We start from the raw sequence: 21410 nt of genomic DNA, 5'->3' as shown, positions 1-21410 counted from the left end.
TAGAAAATCAGCATTTTCCAAGAATTTCTGTGTGTCTTTTGATAACCTGAGTAAACTGAGAATATTTGCCTTGGAGTTAGCTATATGTTCCTGTGGCTTTAGGTAGAAAAAAAATTAATTATTTCTATTAGTTAATAAACGAAATAGAAAAAACAGCCTGTAAGAGAGCATTTCCTGAGTCCATCATAATCATTCAGACCATGTTTTTGTTTTGTTTGTAAACATTGCTCTTTAATTCAGAAAACAGTTTGTACTGTCCTGGGGAAGCCTGTCTCATTTGATAATGGGCTTTGAATCCAATGGATTATTGCAGGGATTTTATCTTGCGGTAATCTCCAGGGAGAAATGTACAAACAGCTGGGAGAGCAAGGAGGAGCTGCATTGTGCGGCAGGAGTTTGTGGAGCAGAATTTTGGGGTGCTGGAGGGGATCACAATACCAACATGAATCTATTCTGTTTTTCTCTGGTAAGTGTACACACACATGTTTTTATTTAGTGGGTTGCTGAGTTGATAAACTGAACTGGTGGGTGTGTTTGGATGAAAAAAAATCAAGGTGTTATATCTCAAACTGTGCAAGGTTGTGTAGCAACAGTGAGTCTTTCTAGCATAGACAAAAGAGTTTATGTATGAGAAATTGTACATGGCAAAATATGATTCAGTGAAAATAAGATTAAGCAAAAAGCATATACTGTGTACTATCTGTGACTATTACAAAAACATGCAGATTTAAACATGAGGCATTTGACCCGAGCACAGTAAAATGACTCATGTATATGTTATAATTACTAAATATATGTATGCTATAAATTGCTTTAAGCTCATTTTTTTGAGATAATAGTATCTGTTTTCCTTAAGTAGTGTAAGAGAACTGCTAAAACTTTGAAGCATTAGTTTTCTCTTAGCCAAGAATGAATATATAGTCATCAGGGCTAGCCCACTCGTATGGCAATATTTACTCACAGGCAGAGGAACTGATTTAAGACCCTCTTCAGTGTTTTTTTCACTTTCGCTCCTTCCCCCTCACTCACTTCCCTTGCCCCAAGGCAACTGGTCAGAATGAACAGGTAAATCAGGATAGGAAATCCACTGAAACTCTTTCTGTTTTCAAAGCTTAACCATCTGCCAATGCCAATGCTCAGTATTAGTAACGGTAATTAGATGAGTGTATTTGCTGTATTTACACAGCACAGTAGATCTGTCAGCCCGTTTTTCATCTTTTGTCCAGATGTTTAGTATATCTTCCCCATATGTTTAGAAAGAACAATAAAAACCATTATTCAAACTGCACTGACACAAATTCAAATAAGGGAGCTGCTTTGTGTAAACTGTTGTTCCTGATTGCTAATGCTATCTTAGTGCAGAGTACTGGTGTTCTTGAGATCACAAGGATTAAAAGCTGCTTTGGAGTACTTAGAGTAAAATGCAGCGGTATTTTAGGATTCTGTGACAAGGGTCACTCACAAAAAAAAAACCCCCAAAAAATCCCTGAGAATTCAACAACACTTTTGATCGTAGTTTCATGTCAATACATGTGTATTTCTTCTAAGTTAACTATAACTTTCTGGTACAATCGGTAACAGCTTGAAAATACTGATTTCTGAAATTCTTTGGGAAAGAACAGGTCTACCAGTATTTCATTGTTCCATCGGGGCAGCTTCTTGCTTTCCATGTATGTAGTTTGCTTTTCAAAAAGGTGTTGAGCCTTGTATCAGTTGAGAAATCAGCATTTGAACAAAACATGAGGTAGATTGTGTGGGTGGCAGTCGGTCAAGTTACAGTTTCTCTGTTAAGCCAGGTATGCAGCAGCTGGAGTTTCTGTGAGAGAGATAATGGCTGCAGTAATAATGGATGGTGGAGACAAGTGAAAGCTAGTGCCATGATAGTTTCTGTAATGAAATAATTAGTTCTGTTTAAAGATTGTTGCTAAGAAGATAACCTATGTTCTTTACAAGCTTTCCGTGGGAGCCATTCTGTTGGCTTTGGTAATCTTTTGAGCACCTAGCAAAACACCTCACAAGTTATCAAGATCTAAAGATAATTCATAGGTCACTAAAGCATTTCATAAAATGCAGAGCCCTGTGCAGCCCTCTCTATGGATGTGACACAGTGCAGTTGCTTTCTGTAATCAGATTGTCTAGCTTGGAAATGAGCTAGTGATCCAAGTATGTACCCTAGGTACTTTCACTCTGTTGTCCTGTGACTGTGAAAAGGCTAGCAACAAAATGGTTGAAGTATCAATATAAGGATATTTTTCTCTTCAAGAGAGTCAATTCAGAAGTAATGCACAGCAATAAAATAATTAGGGTTTAAAGACAACTTTTAAAGACACTAGAGGAGCCAGTTCCTTTGTAGATGTGAATAGTCACTGATGAAATCGCTGCTGATTTACATCAACTGCACTTCTAGAGTAACTGCTAAACCTGAAACCAACGAAGAGTTTAGACTATTGGCAGACAGAATAAAAAGAGCTGCCCCAAAAAATAGTATTCTCATGGAAGTATGTTCCTCACGTAGACTGACTGACAAGATTTCAGGCTGTAATGAGTGTATGTTTGTGTGTACATGTGTGTGTACATATATTTTCAAATTATGTTATTTTATAGTTCAGACAACAGTTTTCAACCCTATGGAGTATTGCAGTTGAAGTAAACTACAACTTGAGGGAATTACAAGGATATTCTCTTTAAAAACAGAGTAGAACCAGACTTCTGGCTGATCCAAAGCGGTGGCACACTGTGGTCGTTAAAGGAACATCAGTTTCTGCTGTCAGATTTGACTCTGTGGGTTTGCTTCCATACGTGTCCATAAAAGGCATATTTTTGGCATGACAGACACAATATTATGGGCCAGTCTAGCAAGTGGTGACATGGAGGCTGAAGATATGAGTCGCAAGATGGTTGTAAGGGCTTTGGAGTCTGGACTAGACTCTGCTTTTCCCAGGGAGGCAGACAGAGATTCCTGCAACCTGTTGCCGCCTGAGAGCCCTTTGATCTCCTCGTGTGAGTGCTCCAGCATGGGGTGTTTCCTCAGCAGCACTTTGTGTCCTGAGTTGACATCAGAATGGTTTGGCTTCTCAACTGAGATTAATTTTGCATCAGACGCATTTTTTTGCCTTGGTCTCAAGGGATTTGCAGGCAAATTAGATTTGCCTTCAAACCCTTGTGTCCCTTTTCCATTTACAAAATGATCAAAAGGATAAATGTCCCTTCTTTTGCAGACAAATTACATTAAAATTTCAACCTTAGACTCTGAATTTGCTGTGTCTTTTCCATCTTATGGTGCTTAGCATGTCAGACAATTAAATAAAAACAATACTGTTTGTATTATGGACAATATATGGAGAGGTACCCAGATCAAGCACAGCTTCTGTATGCATTGGAAGAAATTATGTTGCCAAACCATCTGTTTTGATACGCTGCCTAATAAATAGCAACATCCCACAAATCTGAGAAATAGATATTATTGAGCATGAAGTTCTTTAGTTAAGGTAGAATATTTTCCTTAGATTATTTTCCTGAATCAACTCTCCAGTATTGAGGGTTAGCAACAATTCACCTGGAACACTACCAGTTGATCCTGTCCTGAGTTATTCTCTTGTCTGGCAGGGTATACTTTTGCTTGTCTTGTAGCATTTACTCCTGGAAGCAGAAGTGTCTCCTTAGATGGGGCCATCTTTGACCATGGTTGTACACTCAGCCCAAATAACAGACTTTTCACACATTTCTCTACAGAGACTCCCATTAAAAACGCACACACATCCAGGAACATGTCCAGGCATTGAGCCTCCTTGGCACACAAGCACCTGAGTCTGTTCTAGCAAACCCTCCAAACCAAGGCAACTGCATGCAACCTGCCTGTCAAGTACAGTTTTGATGGTGTTTTAACAACTGTGCCAAGGAGCTGTTTGGATGTCTGTTAGTTGACTTCAGACAAGTGTGGGCCAGGGACTGTTCTGGCAGGGGGCACTAGTGCAGATGATCACATTACAGTGCTCTGGTTCATTCTTCTTTATTTACTAAGATTGATGCAACCACATATATTTCTGTTGCAAAGAAAAACTGAATTTCAGTAAAGTTTCTGTAAGAAGGATGTGAGGGGCACGAAAGACTTCACACAAGGAAATACTTAAAGACTAGGTCCTACCTTCTTTGGCAGTGAGCAGTGGCATTAGTAATGGAACTAATGAAGACAAGGAACAATTTCAGACACTTAAGTGCCAGCATCTTGTTTATCAGAGACCTGTGTAAGAAGGGCAGTAGGGAAAGGACACAGCACTCCTAATCATGGGGTCACTCAGATTAGTTATTCAAATTGACCACTGATCTTAGGGTTTAAGCCAAATAAGATCCCTTGCATTTGCCTATTTTTCTTCCATATGGTAGCTTGCTAAACACCACTTTTGCTAGTAAAACTTAAAGTACCAAGTGAAAGTCTAATCGCCTTAGTGACTTTCAGTCATTGAACTAGTTATATATTTTATTTTTAGAGCTCATTTAAAGATGTGCTGACAGTACAATGTAAAATGTATTACATCTAATGTTATAAACTGAAACAGCCTCTGGCACTAAAAACTAATGTTTCTATCATGCAAGATGCAGAGAAAATAAGTATTAATAAAAGCAGTGTAGTAGATAAATTATTAATTAGATGAAGCTTCCAAATGTTAAAGAAACCATAGAGTAAATAGAAAGATGCTAATGCTGCTATGGCTATTGGGAAGTGATGTTACTTAGAAATAGATCTGACCTAAAACCACGTGTTTTAACAAAGAATGATTACCTGAATGTGGAAAGACCATCATCTAAAGTGTAGTGTGAGTAGAAAAGATCTAAGAGGTTGAGCTTTGTAGTACTTCCCATGTAATAATCTTCATATACTCCTTGTTTATTTTAGCTGGATTGCTATCATCCCATCATACACCAGAGTTCACATTTAAATGCTGAGCTGGAGAATGACCTGACTGCATTACTAAATGCTCCCCTCTCAGCCTTATGATCGATATAGTCTCTCATGCCATGATAATAATATGCAAAGAAAAGAGCTACAATTAGTTCCTTCTAGATCTGAACTAGGATCTTTTCTCTTCTGGTGCAAAGGGCTTCAAAAGGCTTTCTCATCCCATGTAGGAGAAAGGAAATGTACTAACTACTCCAGGATTTAGTTTTCTTCTGCTGTCTCTTATATTGCTCTGTGATGTTTAGTGTGCTCAGGACTACTAAAGAGTTGATGTGTGAAATGGAAAACTACTGAAATTGCCTTTTTTGGTATAAAAAGAAACCTAACAAAACAACAACAACAACAACAACAACAAAAAAGAAGCAAGAATAATTCATTTTCATTTAAATACTTTGGGTTGCCCTGAAGGAGTTATTTCCTTCAATATTTCCCTCCTTCAAGCGATATATATGCCTACAAAGTATAAAACCAGTCATCAAATAAAACTATTTCATAAAGTGAAGGTGTGCTTTTTCTTTGTTGGGTGCTCTGTTTCTCACTTTTTTGTGCTTTCTTGAGCACACTTCCTTTCTTGCACTCCCTTACTCACTTTTGACCGTCCTCTTCTGCACCTCTCATGTGCACTCACTCTTTCTTATGCCTGCTCTTACTTGAGCCTGCTCTCTCATGCACTCTTTCCTGTTCCCTCACCCTTTCCCACACCTTTGCCTTTTCTGGAGCCCACCTTTCTTGTGCCCTTGTGCTTGCTCTTTGTATTGCCCAGGCTCTCATTCCCATGTTCCCTTTTGGTGGCACTCTCTCTGGCATGTTTTCTTACATGCTGTTTCTTATGACCCTTCTCAGTCTTTCTCTTGCACTCTATCACTCACTCTTCCTCTCCCTTTCTCACACACAATTTGCCTTTCTCATGCTTTAGCTCTTTCTCGCATACTTTGTTGCACATGCTTGCTCTCATGCGCTCATGCCTTTGTGCACCCATGCCCTTTCTCCTGCCCACTGTCTCTTGCACCTTCACACCCGCTCTTTCTCACATGTGCTTTATCTATCTCCCTTGCATGCCTGCCCTTTCTCTTTCACCGTCTATGCATTCTTTAACATGAATTTGCTTTTTCTCCTCCCCTTCTTGCACCTTTCTGATGCCTGTGTTTTCTCACACCTCTTTCCTGTTACTTTGCATACTTTCTTGTGACTGTTCTCACTCTATCACACCATCACTTTATTACACGTTTTCTTTTTCTCCTCCCATGCTTTTCCTTCCTGCGCACTCCTATTCACATGCTGTCTTTCCCCTTCTCTTCCTCTTTTTCTCTCCCGCTTCCCCCCTACCTTCCCTCTGCCCTCCTTCTTTGCCTTCTTCCATCTGTCTTTCAACCATCCTTTCTCTCATGCACATGCTCACTCCTTCTCACATGCTGGTGCACCTGTTCCATGACTTGTGCCCTTGCTGTCTTCACAACTTCATGCCCTTTCTTGTGACCCTGTGCTCTTTCTGACATACCTCTGGTTGGATTCTTGCATGAGCTTTTCTTGGTGCTCTCTCACTTCTCTTGTACCAACTCTGTATTTTCCCCACACCCTGTCTCTCTCCCCTCTTCCGGAATGCTTTCTTAAAAGTTCTGTCTCCTCCCTTTGCTCTTTCTCTATCTAGTTCTTCCTTGCTGTTGCTCTCACTGTCTCTCATTCTCACATGCACTCTCATGTGCTTACTCTTTCTCAGTTACTCTTTCTTGCACCCTTACTCCCTTTCTTATGCCCTTTCTCATGTCCCCACCCCATTTCTTACAACCTTGTTCCCTTTTTTGTGACTTACTCATGCCCTTGCACGCAATTTTTCATGTCACCTCTCTCTTCATGCAATCTCTTTTCCAGCACTCTCTCTTTAATCGTATGAGCTCTCATCTTTTCTTGAACAGGTGCTTTCTCACCCTTTAGATATCTCTCTCTCTGCACACACCCCACACACACCCCCACTCTCACATCCTTGAGCACACTCTTTTTCTTACATCTTCACAATTTTTCTTGCAGCCTCACACCCTTTCTCATAACACTGCCTTTTCATGCAACCTCATATCCTTTCTCACAACCTCGCACCCTAACAACCTGACATCCTTTCTTGCAACCTAACATTCAGTCTTTCTCACAACTTCATGCTTGCTTTCTCAGGTACACATTATTTCTTGCATTGTTCCTTTTTTTTCACCTCTCATGCATGCTTTCACTCTCTCTTCCTTGGTCACCCCCTCCTTCCTTTTCTTACTTGCTAACACCCTCACTCTCTTCCTCCTGTGTACCCTTTCCTCTATACACTCATGCTTTCTTGTGCACTCCCTTTCTCAAGTGCTCTCACTTTCTCATTCTCTTGCTTTCTCATGTGCTTACTCTCTTTTCTGCACTTGCATTTTCTCACATATTCATAAATATTGCACACTTTTCCCCGTTTTCTTTTGTATCCACCCTTTTCCCTACTTTCATGCTCAGTCTATTCTCTCTCTCTCTCCATTTCTTCCTCCTGTTTTATCCCTTTTCCCTCTTTCTCTGTGTTACTCCTCTCTCTCCTTCTCCCTTTTCCTGTCATGTGCATTCTTTCTTGTTCATGCTCGCTTTTTGTCATGCATGCTTATTCTCATGCCCTCATGCCCTTTCTCTTGATTGTGCACTATTTTGGAGAATCAAAGAATAATTTAGGTTGGAAAAGACCCTCAAAATTATTGAATACAACTGTAAACCTAACACTGCCAAGTCCGCCATTAAACCATGTCTCTAGATGCCACGTCTACGTATCTTCCAAACACCTCCAGGGTTGGTGATTCCACCACCTCCCTGGGCAGCCTGTTCCAATGCTTGATAGCCCTTTTGGTGAAGATTTTTTCCCCTAATATCCAATCTAAACCTCTGCTGGTAACTTGAGGCAGTTTCCTGTCATCCTGTTGCTAGTGTTCTGGGAGAAGAGACCGACCCCCACCTGCCTACAGCCTCCTTTCAGGTAGTTGTAGAGAGCAAAAAGGTCCCCAGGAGCCTCCTCCTCTCCAGACAAAACAACCTCAGTTCCCTCAGCTCCTCCTCGTAAGACTTGATCTCTAGACCCTTCATGAGCTTTGTTACTCTCTGGACATGCTCCAGCACCTCAATGTCTTTCTTGTAGTGAGGGGCCTAAAACGGAACCCAGCATTCAAGGTGCAGCCTCTCAGTGATGAGTACAGGGGTCGTTGCTGTTTAACCCCAGCTGGCAGCTAAACACCACCCAGCCACCCTCTCACTTCCCCACCCCAGTGGGATGAGGGAGAGAATCACAAGAGTAAAAGTGTGAAAACTTGTGGGTTGAGCTAAAGGCAGATTAATAAGTAAAGGAAAAGCCACACACACAAGCATGGCAAAACAAGGTATTCATTCTCCACTTCCCATGGGCAGGCAGGTGTTCAGCCATCTCCAGGAAAGCAGGGCTCCGTCACACACAGCAGTTACAAGCAACTCTGAACGCGCCCCTCTGCCCTCCTCCTCACAGCTTTATATGCTGAGCATGACATCATGCGGTGTGGAATATCCATTGGGTCAGCTGGGGTCAGCTGTCCCAGCTGTGTCCCGTCCCAAGTCCTTGTGCACCTCAAGCCTACTTGTTGGTGGGGTGGGGTGAAGAGCCTCTGTGTAAGCACTACTCAGGAATAACAAAAACTTTTCTGTATTATCGACACTGTTTTCACCACAAATCCAAAGCATAGCCCATACTAGCTATGAAGGAAATTAACTCTACCCCAGCCAAAACCAGCACAGGGGCTGTGTGTCCTCCTGGCCACTACTAGTGCTGATACAAGCCGTTGTGCCATTTCTCACCAAACTGAGGTTTGCTCTTTCTTACTCACACCTCACACTAGCTTTCTCACATGCACTTTCTCTCTTGTGCCACCTCTTTCCCTGTTTCTTGCTCCCCCACCCCCCACCCCTTCTTGCATGGTCTCTCACTCTATCCCTTTCTCCCTCTCTCCCTCTTTATCTTTCTTCTGGGTGCATCCTTGCTTTTTCTTGCAAGTGATCATATTCTTTTTTGTGGCCACGCTCTTTCTCACATCCATGCTCTTCCTCACACCTTATCTTGCACCTTCATGCCCTTCCTTGCAACCCCACTCTCTTTCTCGTGCCCTTGCACTCACTCTTTTTATGTGCATGTTCTCTCTCCTTTTCGCAGTCTCCCGGCTTCTTGCACACACTCCCTCTTTCTTGAGTGCTCTCTTTCTCCATCTCACTCCTTCTTTCTCTTCCCCCCCTTTCTCTTTAATTTGCTATATCCTTGTCTCCTCCTCTCTATACTCCTCTTTTTTCGTCTCTTTCTGTTCCATGAGTTGTCCCTCTCTCTAACTCGCTATCGCTTTCTCACATGCACACATGCACTTTCTCATGTGCACTGGCTCTTTATCACACATCATGCTTTTCCTTGCTTGCTTGCTGTCTTATTCCGGGCTCTTTCTTGCACCAAGGCACCCCTTTTCATTCTCTTATACCCTTTCTCATGGCCATGCCCCCATTCCTGTAATGTTACTCTCTTTCTCATGAACTTGCACCCTTTCTTGCAAAATTGCTCTTGCTTTCTTTTGCGTTTGTGCTTGTTTTCTTTCTCACACCACTTATTTCCTAAACACTGTGTCTTGCTAGTGCACTCTGTCTCCCTCACAATCCCTGCCTCTCACATTCATACGCCCTCATTTTCTGCCGTGCTCCCCTCCTCTTTCTGTCTCTTACACCTTCTCTCCCTCTTCACCCTCTTCTCACTTCATCCTTCTCTTTCTTTCCCTCTCTTCATATTATTTTCTCCCTTGTTGTTTCCCGCTTTGTCTCCCCATCTCTAGCACTAGCACGCTTTAATGTAGTCATTCTTTAAGTCCATTTCTTGAGCCCCCCTTTTATTTTTTTTTATTTTTTTTTTCTTCCCCGTTCTAGCAAGCTTGCTCTTCCTTGCATGCTTGCTCTCCCTTATTTCTTGCGTGCTGGCTCTTTCTCCTGTGCTATCACACCCATCCTTTCTCATGCCGACTCTTTCTCATGCAAGCTCTAGCTCTCTCTTTCTTTAGAGCTTTCATTCTTGGAGTGTCTCTCTCTCTTTCATGCACTTGCTCAGTCTCTCAGCTGATAATGCTGCTTCCTGTGCTTGCTCCCTTTCTCTCAATCTGTTCTTTTTTTTCACATCCTTACTCCTTTTCTGACAAGCCCCATTCTCATGACCTTATCCCCTTTCTTGTGACCTCACACCCTTTCTCTCAACCTTATCCTTGTTCTTATGCTCTCACACTCATTTTCTCATGCATGCCTTCTCTCCTGCTATACTCTCTCTCTTGTTTTCTGGTGGAGCCTTTCAATCTCTTTTTGAGCTTTATCTCCCCACCCTGTTCTCCCTCTCCCTCTTTCTTCCTCTTCCCTTTTGTTCTTCCTCATTCTTGACTCTCTTTCAGATGCTATCTCTTTCTTGACATCTTTCTCACACACTCAAACTCTTTCTTGCACACTTGTTCTTTCTCACATGTTAAGTCTTTTTCCTGTGCCCTCGTAGCCACATCTTACTGTGCCTGCTCTTTCTTACACATGGTCTTGCTCTTTCACACACTTGCTCTTCTCCTCATCATCTCACTTTCTTTGTTGCACCCCATGCCCTTTCTCATGCCCTTGTTCCTTTTCTTGAGACTTCATGGTCATTCATTCTCGTGCCCTCATACTTACTTTCTTGCACTTTTTCTCCCTCTTTCTCGAGAGCTCTTTATCACAAGCATTCACTTTCTACCTTGCATACATGTTTCTCACATGCATGCTCTTTCTCACAAGTTATCTTGTTCTTTCTCATGCTCACTCCCTTTCTCATACCCAATCTGTCTTGTGGCCTTGCACTCTCTTGCACCTTCCCCCCCATTCTCATGACCCCATCCCTTTTCTCACAACATCACTGTTTCTCGTTCCCACATGCTCACTTTCTTACACACACTTTCTTTTTCTTGTGTAATCTCTTTCACGTACCATCTCTTTCTCACATATACTCTCTGCACCTCTCATGTCATCTCTCTCCCCCTTTCTAAACGGTCTCATGATCTCTCCCACTCTTCCCCTTGCTCTCATTCTTACCCTCCCTCTCTTGTTCTTCCATTCTCGGATTCCCCTGTTTTTCTCTCATGGGCACTCTCTCACTCACATTTACTTTGCTGGGCCTGCTCTTTTTCTCTGACCATCACATCTTTTCTTCTAGCAGTTTTTCCTTTCTGACACAATCATGCCTTTCTTGTGACCTCACACCCTTTCTTGCACCCTCGCACACCATTTTTCTCATGCCCTCATGCTTGCTTCCTTGTGTCTGCTTTTTCTTTTGCATGCCATCTTTTCCCAGCACACTTTCTCTCACATTCTCTCTCTTCCTCCCTTTTTCTTGACTCTTGTCATTCTCTCACATATGCACTTTCTTGCACCCTTGCCTACACATGCTTGCACTATTTTGCACACTTCCTTTCTCAACCACTTTCCCTTTCTCATGCCCTTGCCTTTCTCACACTGTTGTTCCCTGTATGCTTGTTTTCTTGTACTGTCATGCTTTCTGGCCCTCAAGCCTACCCTTCCTTGCTCACACCCTTTCCTGTGCCCTCACGCTTGCTCCTTCTCACATGAGTAGTCTGTTTTGTGAGTGTTCCCTCTCATGTGTGCTTGCTCTCGTTTTCAGTGGTATCTGCTTTTTCATTCTCTCTCATGTACTTTCTCATATGCTCACTTTTTCTTGCATGCAGGCATACTTTCTCATGCACTCTCCTTTTCTTATGCTCCTGATTTTTCTCACACTCTCACATTCTTGTGCCCTCACACCCTTTCTCACAACCTTGTGCTTGATCCTTTTCACACCCTCATCCTTGCTTTTTCACTCCATCTTTCTGCCCCCTTCTCCTGCACCCCCCTCGCCTGTGCTGTCTCCCTCTTTATTTGTTGCACATTCCCTTTCTGGAGTGCTCTCCTTTCTCGTGGCCTTGCTTCTTTTGTGCCCCCTCTCTTTCTTGCACCCTCATTCTTCCTTGCACATGCTTACCTTTTCTCATGCCACCACACTCTCACATGCTTATGTGCTTTATCCCACCCTTGTGCTCTATCTCACCCTCATGCCTTCCTCTCTTGTGCCCACCCCTTCCCATGCCCTCACACTCACGGTTTCTCACATGGGGGTATCTTTCTCATGCACTCTTTCTCTCCCCTCTTCTTTAGCACTCTTTCTCACATGTTCTTTCTCTCTCTCTCGGTCTTGCCTTCCCTCTTTCTCTCTCACCCTTTCTTGTTTTATTTAGCTTTTGCTCTTTCTTGCTTTCTTGCTCCTTGTCTCTCACCCTCTCTCTTTCCCTCTCTTTCTGTCCTGCTCACACTCTTTTATAATTCATGCTGACATTCCCTTGCATATTTGCTCTTTCTGGGTATCGGTACACTCTTTCTCATGTCCACTCCTTTTCTCATGCCCTAGTTCTCTTTCTCATGCCTGGTCTCTTTGTTGCACCTTCACTTTCTCTTTCACAACTTTGCACTCCTGGCAACCTTGTGGCCTTTCCTGCAACCATGCACTTGGTCTTTCCCATGCCCTCATGCTTACTTTCTTCTTCATGCCTTCTCTTTCTCACACCTTCCCACACATTCTCCTTCTTATGCCTTATTTCCCTCTTCCTAGTGCGGTCTTTCTCACATACTCCTGCACACATGTACTCATTCTTTCTCATGCCTTTGACCTCTTGCTCACTTTCTTGTCTGTGCTCACACTCTTTCTGTGCATTCTCTTTCTTGAGTGCCCTCCCTTTCTCACACCCTCACTCTTTCTGTGCCCTTGCTCTTTTTGGTGCCCTCACTCTTTCTCATTCCCTGGTTCTTCCTCACATGCACTTGCTATTTCCCATGCACTTCTTCCCCATCTCACACACTCACATGCTTCCTTATGCACTCACACCCTTTCCTATGCCCTTATGCTCACTCTTCCTCAGGCAAGCTTTCTCTTTCTTACTTAGTATCTTTTTCATGCTCTCTTTCTTGCCCTTTCTCACTCTCACTTGCTTTCACGCAGTCTCTCTCTCTTCCTTCCTATCTTGTCTTTCTTTCTCTTCTTCACCCACTCTTCTGTGCGCTTATTCTTCCTTGTGCACTCAGGTTTTCTTGTGTTCTTTCTCGTGTGCCCTCATGCCTTCTCATGTGCTCCACTTCCTTCATGCATTCTCTTTCCCATGCCCTCATTACTATTCACATGCTTCCTATTCCTCATGTCCTCCCTCTCTTTCACATGCACTTGCTCTTTTTCTGCATACTTGCTTTTCTTACACACCTGTCCTTTCTCACTCCCTTGAACTCCACCTTTTTCACATGAACTTTCTTTCTTGTATGACCTTTCTCACCCTCTCCCTCTTTACCTTCCCGAGCACCCATTCTCACATGCTCACCCATATGCTTTCTTGTTGCTTCTCTCCTCTTCTCTCTCCTTATCTCTTTTCCCTCTCTTACTCTTGCTCTTCCCTCCCCCCTTATCTCCTTTTACATATTTTTATTGATCTCTTTCTGTTTTCTTTTTCTCTTTTCTTACTCTCCCCCTTCTCCCTCCTTTCATTCTTCCTCACCCTCTCTTTTCCCTCTTTCTCTTTCTCATGCCCTCTCTTTAACATGAGCTCTCTTTTATGCTTCCATCTCTTAATTAAATACTCTCTTCACCAAAGTCCTCTACTATTCCCAATCTGGGGAGAAATATATGGTTACATTTTACATTGTGGAATCACAGAAGTATGTAATAAGGTTTTATACTCATCATTTTTGTCTAGAAATGCTCAATCAACAACTTCAGACTGGGAGCCTGAACCATCATTGCTACATGGCAACATAGTTACAGTAAGAAAAAATACCGTTCTTATGAATAGACAGGCGCAGTTGTCTGTTAGGAGCACAAGCCATGTGTAGTGTGCTTCATAAGCCATGCACCACTTTCCCAGGAAGCATTAACTCATTAGTTCCTAGAATAAACACCAGTATATAACATGAGCATTTTCAGGAGGTTCGGTTTGTAATATTTCTCCCACAATATTTATCTTGGCTTATGAAGAGTCTAGTAGACTGAAGCAAATAAAGGTCCATACGTAAACACTGTGGCTGAAAAAATTAGTCATGGCTTTGAGCTGCTGTTTCAATAATATTGCCTGTAAATCTTTACGTATTAACAATATAACTTCAAATATACATCTGTGTTTATGTTCTCTACTAGAGGAACAAATGCTTTTAAATAATAATATACCATGTTAATTTCAATGGTGTTGCTATGCTGTATGTCACACTGCTATAAATTTGATTTATTCCTTAATTAATGCAGTTAAAATCAGTAATCAAAATTCATTGGGAAAATGTTCGGTGCAGATCAAAGTGGCAACAGCTAAACTCTAGGATCATTAGATAGAGCATGTTTAGTTTTGCCATCTGCTTTCATTTAACTCCTGAATTATGGAATGGTGGTATGTATATGTAATCCTGGCTCTTGGAACAGTGGGATAAATGTGAAAATCTTAGTTTCTGTTAAAATGTTTATATTCTTGGTGGTTGGAGAAAAAGAACCCTCTTACATGTGCATTATAACATGAGTTAAAAAATTTGAATACAAATGGAATTTATTTTTAATTCTAGCCATTCTCATAATTTTGAGAGCCTAAATCATGGCTCAAATTCTGGGAGCTGGCAGAATTGTTTCTGTTTATTTCCAGAGAATAGGGTTACTTTTCTGCATCAAATTAACATTTTTCTCATAAAGAAGTACTAACTATAAAACATTTTTATAGTTTATATAGAAATTTTAATTGTTTATAGTTTTCATAGTTTTTACGGGAATTTTCACATAGTGTTCAGGTGGAGATATACATGTGATTTTACTCCTTCTGAGAAGATAACGTTCATTTTTCCTGTACCCTCAGCTTTACCTCTGCCAAGCTATGGAATCAAAGCCACGATACTGTGAACTCTAGCATTTGAGTACTTACTATAATCCGTTTCTATATGCTTTTTAAAGAAAGAAGTCAATAAATTATTTCAAAAGACAGGGGAGCAAAATCACTCTCTATTTCGTAAATCACAACTACTTGCTTTTTTAATTGCTATTATTTTAATGTGTTTACAAGTGTTCATCTTTCAAAAGCTGTTTAAATATGTTTTAGGAGGGCTCAATGGACAGCTTGTATGAGCCTGTCCCAGAACATCAAGAACCCAAGGATACAACTCCTATTGACAGCCGGGCTAGCACTCCAGTGAGCGTGCATGTAAACTGTGGACCACCTGATAGGTCTATGTCTTTGGTAAGTAAAAGTTAATTGCAAAGTTGCATCATATTTTGAAGGCACATGTGTGTTCAGCTGGTTTAACTGCCAGTTTGAACTGTTTAGGCTTTTTAAAGCCACTGTTCAAATCTCATCTCTGTAGCAAATGACCTGATTTCTGTCCAGTCCTAACAGGCACCCTTGAAAAACAGGTCATGAGTTCCTATACAGCTAGTAGCAAAGTGAGGTTAGTGCAGCCCCACTGTACAAGGGAATTTCTCTTTGCAAGTCATAGCATATGAAAATGTTAGGAACAGATATTAGTTGAGTTTGTCTCTACAGGATATACTGTTGGTGTCTCTGGTTGTTCCTTTCATTAATAATAATTAAAAAAAAAAGCATTTCTAGTATGAGTTTTATGAATTTTGTAACTCATGGCTTCTGGAATAACCTTTACATTTTACAAGACCTCATTAGGCAAACATGAAGGAGATTGTCTTCTGGGGTTTTTTTCTTCCTAAATAATATTTCCCTACTTAATCCTTTATTATTGGTATGTTATTGGTATAATATATCATTGAGGCTTTGACAATACTTTAACATAGTATATTAAATTTCATAATCTTTTTCATTTCATAATCTCTGTTCTCTACTTTACTATGCTCCTTCATTTATAATTACTATCTCTATCTATAGCAACATATGATGCAGCCTGGTGAAGGATTAAAAAGAAAACAGGAGGTTCATTATTCAAAGAAGAAAGACTGTCCTCCCTTCAGAAATTGTGCCAAGCTTTACCCGTGTGCGCTCCAGGTTAGGTGCTGTGTGCCTATGAGACTGCTGGACCTATGGTGTTGCAGTATCACAAAGCAGGTTTGCACACAGGACTTGTGTGAGGAAAGTGCAAGAGCTGGTGGGATAGGAGAATGGCTGGGGAATTGTGGCATGCACTTGTTGAATTCCTAAAGGAATGGAAATAGCCTGTTTTTCTCAGGCCCTTCTGCTGCAACCAACTCTGTGCATGCCCCTCTCTTCCAGATAATCACCTCGGTGCTTTATATAGTGGTCCTGGTTTTGAGAGCATAACAGGGCAGAGATCTCAAGATGATTCGTCATAGCATCAGCACAGATCTATAAGCCTGGGCTCTGAAATATGCCTACATTAACATTTTACTGCAGTAGGTAGGAGATGCTCTCCTGTGTGACAGGTTTCTCCCCGTTATCAGGTTGTGACCTTGTTACTGTAAGAATGAGCCACCTCTACACTGTTCCAACTAAGTGTGTTTAATCATGGCTGTGAAATATCACTTGTAACCTGATCCTAGCAAGCCTGTAGTATTTCAGTTGTGTGAAGCTCTAGCTATTTGGCTAGGGCTGTGTTACACAACTCTATTGAAACATGCCGTTCTACTAACAAAGGTGGACATTACAGTTCAGCTCCTACAACTATTCAATCTTTTTCCCCTTTGCTGTGACTACAAACCAACTCTGTAGTTAATGAGAACGACACTAATATTTCCCTGTCCAATGGGTGTTCATCTAATAGGAACAGTATTTAGAAGTAAAATTAAAATTGAAATCAGATTTGGTTTTTGGTTTGTACCCAGTGTGTGACATGTGATGTCCTAATATACTTTGAAATAGTTAACTACTAGAAATTATCCTTTATCTTATCAAGATATGGTAAAGACATATGCTATGGTTTTCATGATGTGTAAGACTAAGAATTAAAACTGCAGTGATATTTTAGGTCAGGCTTTTTGTTTCTTGCTTGTTCTTGTTTTGTTCGGTTTTCTCATTTGACAGCATTACTTTAGGCTCTTCGTTTTATTAGTATAGAGTTAGGTTTCATAATTTTTTTTGCTAAATAAAAGTAATCAACCAATCCAATACAGAACTTCATTTTCATTGAGCCAACATAGAGAAGCAGATCTGCTACTACTGTTGGACCGGAAAATCCTCTGTGTTAATCTAAACAAATTGTAGCAAAATAGTTTTCACATTGCTCAGTGCTGTTTTCATGGTATGGCAATGCATAGTCCGTGAAGACACATATACAGCAGTGAATAGAATAATCCAGCACTTTGGTTTCTGCTACCTCTTATCATACATTTCTGTTTTCCTGAAGGGGATATTTTAGCGATGGCGCATTTATTCATCACTAAGTTTAAATTTCACCATCAATAAAAGCAATGTTAAATGGGTAAGCAAACTGTTAGCTCACTAGCTATTAACAAGAAGCTTCCTAAGACTGGTGGTGGGTTTTATTTTGTTCTGTTTTGAGAGAATATTCAGCTGAGCATTTAACTAAAAATAACGGCTGGATGCTGTGTCACTGTGCTGGCTGTAGAATCAACATGATTATTTATAAAATACGCTCTAGAAATGGAAAACAAGATTAGTGATGACATGTCGGCAGTAAGACCTATGGAAAAATATCGCTAAGGCCAAAGGACTATGTGTAATCTTATCTGCTATTTCTAGCATGTGAGTTATTAGACCTACACCTTGGATGAAGCTGTTAAGCTTATTAACTGAGCCCATTTGTACTTCTCTCCCATTTTTAATTCCGTCACTTGGTTCCAGGCTGCAGGGCGGCCCCCACAGCATGATAAATTCAGAACATTATTGGCTCCCTCAGGCCCTGATTTAGCCATCTGTCATTATTCAGTAATGCACATACTTAAGTGCACCGCTAAGTAGGTATGGGCTCCAGTGTATGTTTAAGTGGTTGGCTGAACCATGGCCATGCAGATTCCACAGAGCTGCTAAATCCCCTGAGGGTGGAGCAGCCTGGTACTGCACATTTCCTCCTTAGAAGGCTTTGCCGCCTTCCTTTTTTTCTATACATCTTCAGAAATCAATAGGGCAGGTGTTCGAGGTCTGCTCCCCTCAGCTTAAAAAGGGGAGGCTAGGGCTAGAGGAGGTTAATCCTTCTACTGCAGCAAGGTAGTTATTTTCTTGCAGTTGTCTTGTTTGTTGTGACTTGTCCGAATCATAGCTAGGCTGTGACGTTCTGCTGGAGACGTGGGATATACACGGTACGGTGGTCACTGAAGCTGTGCATGACATAATTCAGTGAACATACAATTTGGGCACCTTTTTGAACCATGATTATTTTTAGCCCTGGCCAAGTATCTGCCCAAATGGCACAGCCTGGAGGAAGAATAATCTTTCTCTCACGTACACTGTTCTTCTCCCTCACATAACTTAGAAGACCTGTTTAGTATATGAAATGTTTTGCCTGGAATGTTCCCACCCCAGCTTCCTGTGGTAGTGTCTTGTGCCCGTTATACACACATGCCTTTTGATTTTAATCCTCTCAGGGAACTGGCCTGTTAACTTTTTGGTTACTTTTCCAGTTGATCAGCTTCAGTAACAGTAATATTCTCATACAGAAAGACAAACATAGATTTATGGAGTTGTTCCTGAACCTTATGCATAGCAAAACTGAATTGGACTTTCCTCAGAAACAGTTGGTAGCCAACAGCATGTAATGAATCATATGTGTACTCTTTGCCTATAGCTATGCTATTAACTGGGAAACTGAATTTCTACCTCTTGAAGCTTGGTGTTGCATTCTTCTACCTCATGAGCTGTCTTAAGCTGCTCAAGAAGAGTCTTCAGTATTAAAACTATTTTCATATATTTCCTGTCAGATTGCAATCACCAAACGTCATGAGATCCACATATTTTTCAACTGCTGACTGCGATGTGATTGACTAGCCTGTGTATCAGAGAAGTGCCAAGTAATTTATCAGTTGTTCTAAGTTATTACCAGGAAAATCACAATCAGTCATGATACCTGATTTCATCTGCAGCGTTGTAACTGACATTCGGTTCCAGTGAGGGAAAGAAGAGGGTAAAGTTATCTGAAATGATCATTTGCCTGTTTGCAAGTCTTAACAGACACAGGAGCTCTAGTAAACTAGCTTGTAAACACCAGAGGGACTCATACAATTCTTTAGTTCAGAGTTATTTGATAAAAGCTGGGAGGAAAGGACTTTATTACTAATTTCATAATGCTGACTTTCCATGTGTGCAGTTTGTTTCTAGGAAACAGATTGTTCATATTTGGGATAGGGAAGGAAAGAATTGTTCCCATAAATAAAATAATTATGTACTTCAGAGAACGTGGAGAGCAGAGTCTAGGTGAACCTTAATTTACACTCTAAGATAAAACATGTTTTTAAAACTGCTTAATTTCCAGTTTCAGATTGGAGTTACGTATGATTTTAAGTGTAGTCCAACAGTGAAAAGATTATTAAAAAAAGAAGTACAAACAAGAGTCATTTATTCCTGTACCATGATTTGGCCAGCTGACTCAGACATAGCAAGAAGAGATGTGTTGGATAAAAGGTGACATTTTTAAATGGCCATTTAAACCCACTGTCATATTTCACTGTGGCACTGCATCCCATGATATCCAGTGATCACATGAATATCACCCCAATGTATAACGTGATGCCATAAATGCATCTTTTGTTGGATTTTAAGAAACTAATGCTGAAGCACTGGTTTCAAATCATAGAGCAGAAGATTAAACCTACAGTTCTGTGTTTCATGTTCCACTAGGTGTTTGGCATGTGAAGGCATAAATTAATAGTCTTCCCAGGTATACGGCCACAGTGAGGTTTAGAGAAAGCCCTGGGTCTTATACAGACTCTAACTTACAATATCCTTTGGTCTCTGACCTCCATGCATAATGCTTCCTTTAACAAGACTCTTTGAAATCAAATATTTGATATTTTTTAATGAGATGTTGACACTACCCCTTCAAAAAAATCCTTTAAATCACTTCTTCAGCATTTTCCAACTTCTCTGTGTGCCTGTGCACCTCGTGTAGTTATTTCTTTAGAGCTTTTGCAAAGATTTTTTCCAAGACTAAAATGCTGATTTCTTTTCAGCAAGAAATTTACATTACATTGCTTGCAATATTGCAAAGTAGATGATAAATTCTGTATACTCTTTTGATCTTCCCACAGCATCTGTGAACAATTCTACACATGCAAAAAAAAAAATCTGTAGAAGCTGTATACAATTATAAGCATTCACAAATGTTCAGGTACTTAACAGGACCTCCTACACTCAGCTAAAATAACCTCAGTGCAGTAAAACAGCCTTTTCTTAATGCAGTCTCCTGAAGAAGCTTGAAAGTCTATGATGGGTTTTACTGAGGAGGGGAAAAATATAAAATGCTCAATTATGCGCTTACATCGGTTTATGTAGTACATGTTTTGGATTTTCATCATGCAACGTGGATGACATTTTTAAATTACTGTGGTCAGAGCCATGCAAATGTGACAGTATTACACAAAGGAAATAAATTAAACATAAGAATATGAGAAATAGGTCCATACACTGAAGTTTTCATATTTATATAATAATGAATGGTTGGGGGTTTTTTAATGTCTCTTGTCGCACAGCAGATTGAAGTGGCATTCATCATGGACATTTTTATCCCAGTTTCTGCTTTCCAGGCTGGAAGAAATAGAAATGAAAGTGATACAGTGCTTTGATATTCTGTCTCAGGAGATATCAAAATAGTATAGGGATCAGAGAGCTCTTCTGTCCTAGCATGACATCCTCAGGTCTTCTTAAAGTTAAAATTAACTTCAAGTCCCTGGGTAACTGTGACAGCAAAGGTGCAGTGAGCTGTTTTGGCATTGCTTGCAGAATGAGGCGCACTTTTATTCACTCTCAACAACCACATAACTCTTCTCTTCCTTCCTGCATCTTGTCAGAGTGCATACCACCTGGACACTGGGGACCTTGCGATCTTGCCTCCAGACCAGTGCTTGATTCCAATTTGGTGCCCCTCACAGCTTTTGCAGGCCAACCTGCACAACTTTCAAGCTTACTTGCAGAGTTTCCTGCTCTCTTCCACCTTCCTCTGCATGAAATGGGGTTACAGTCTGTCCTTCTGTGTCCCTCAGAAAGCCACATCCCATTGTAACATATGGGGTCCATCTGAGGGTACTAAGGGGGCTGATGGAGGAGCTCACCAAGCCACTCTTCATCATTTGTCAACACTACTGACTAACCAGAGAGGTCCCAGCAGACCAGAGGTTAGCCAATGTGGCACCCATCTAAAAGAAGGGTGGGAAGGAGGATCTGGGAAACTACAGGCCTGTCAGCCTGACCTTGTTACCAGGAAAGGTTATGGAGCAGATCATCCTCAGTAC

The 21410-nt window shown here is 41.0% G+C and overlaps 1 protein-coding gene across 2 annotated transcripts in view; it reads left to right on the top strand.

Annotated features, from left to right (window-relative positions):
- Nucleotides 1-317: 317 nt before the first annotated feature.
- Nucleotides 318-21410, top strand: part of SAMSN1 (SAM domain, SH3 domain and nuclear localization signals 1) — a 98464-nt gene continuing 77371 nt past the window's right edge. The window contains exons 1-2 of one of the 2 annotated variants that reach the window (XM_027790349.2): nt 318-466; nt 15127-15264. In XM_027790349.2, the coding sequence (XP_027646150.2) occupies nt 443-466; nt 15127-15264 (162 nt within the window). In that variant the 5' untranslated portion in view covers nt 318-442. The remainder of the gene's footprint in view (nt 467-15126; nt 15265-21410) is intronic. The other variant, XM_055801753.1, reaches the window with a different exon arrangement.

Source organism: Falco peregrinus, chromosome 4 (assembly GCF_023634155.1).
Source record: "Falco peregrinus isolate bFalPer1 chromosome 4, bFalPer1.pri, whole genome shotgun sequence".
NCBI classification, from domain to species: Eukaryota; Metazoa; Chordata; class Aves; order Falconiformes; family Falconidae; genus Falco; species Falco peregrinus.
Note: the sequence above shows the minus strand (reverse complement) of the source record. Positions and strands in the feature narration are given on the sequence as shown.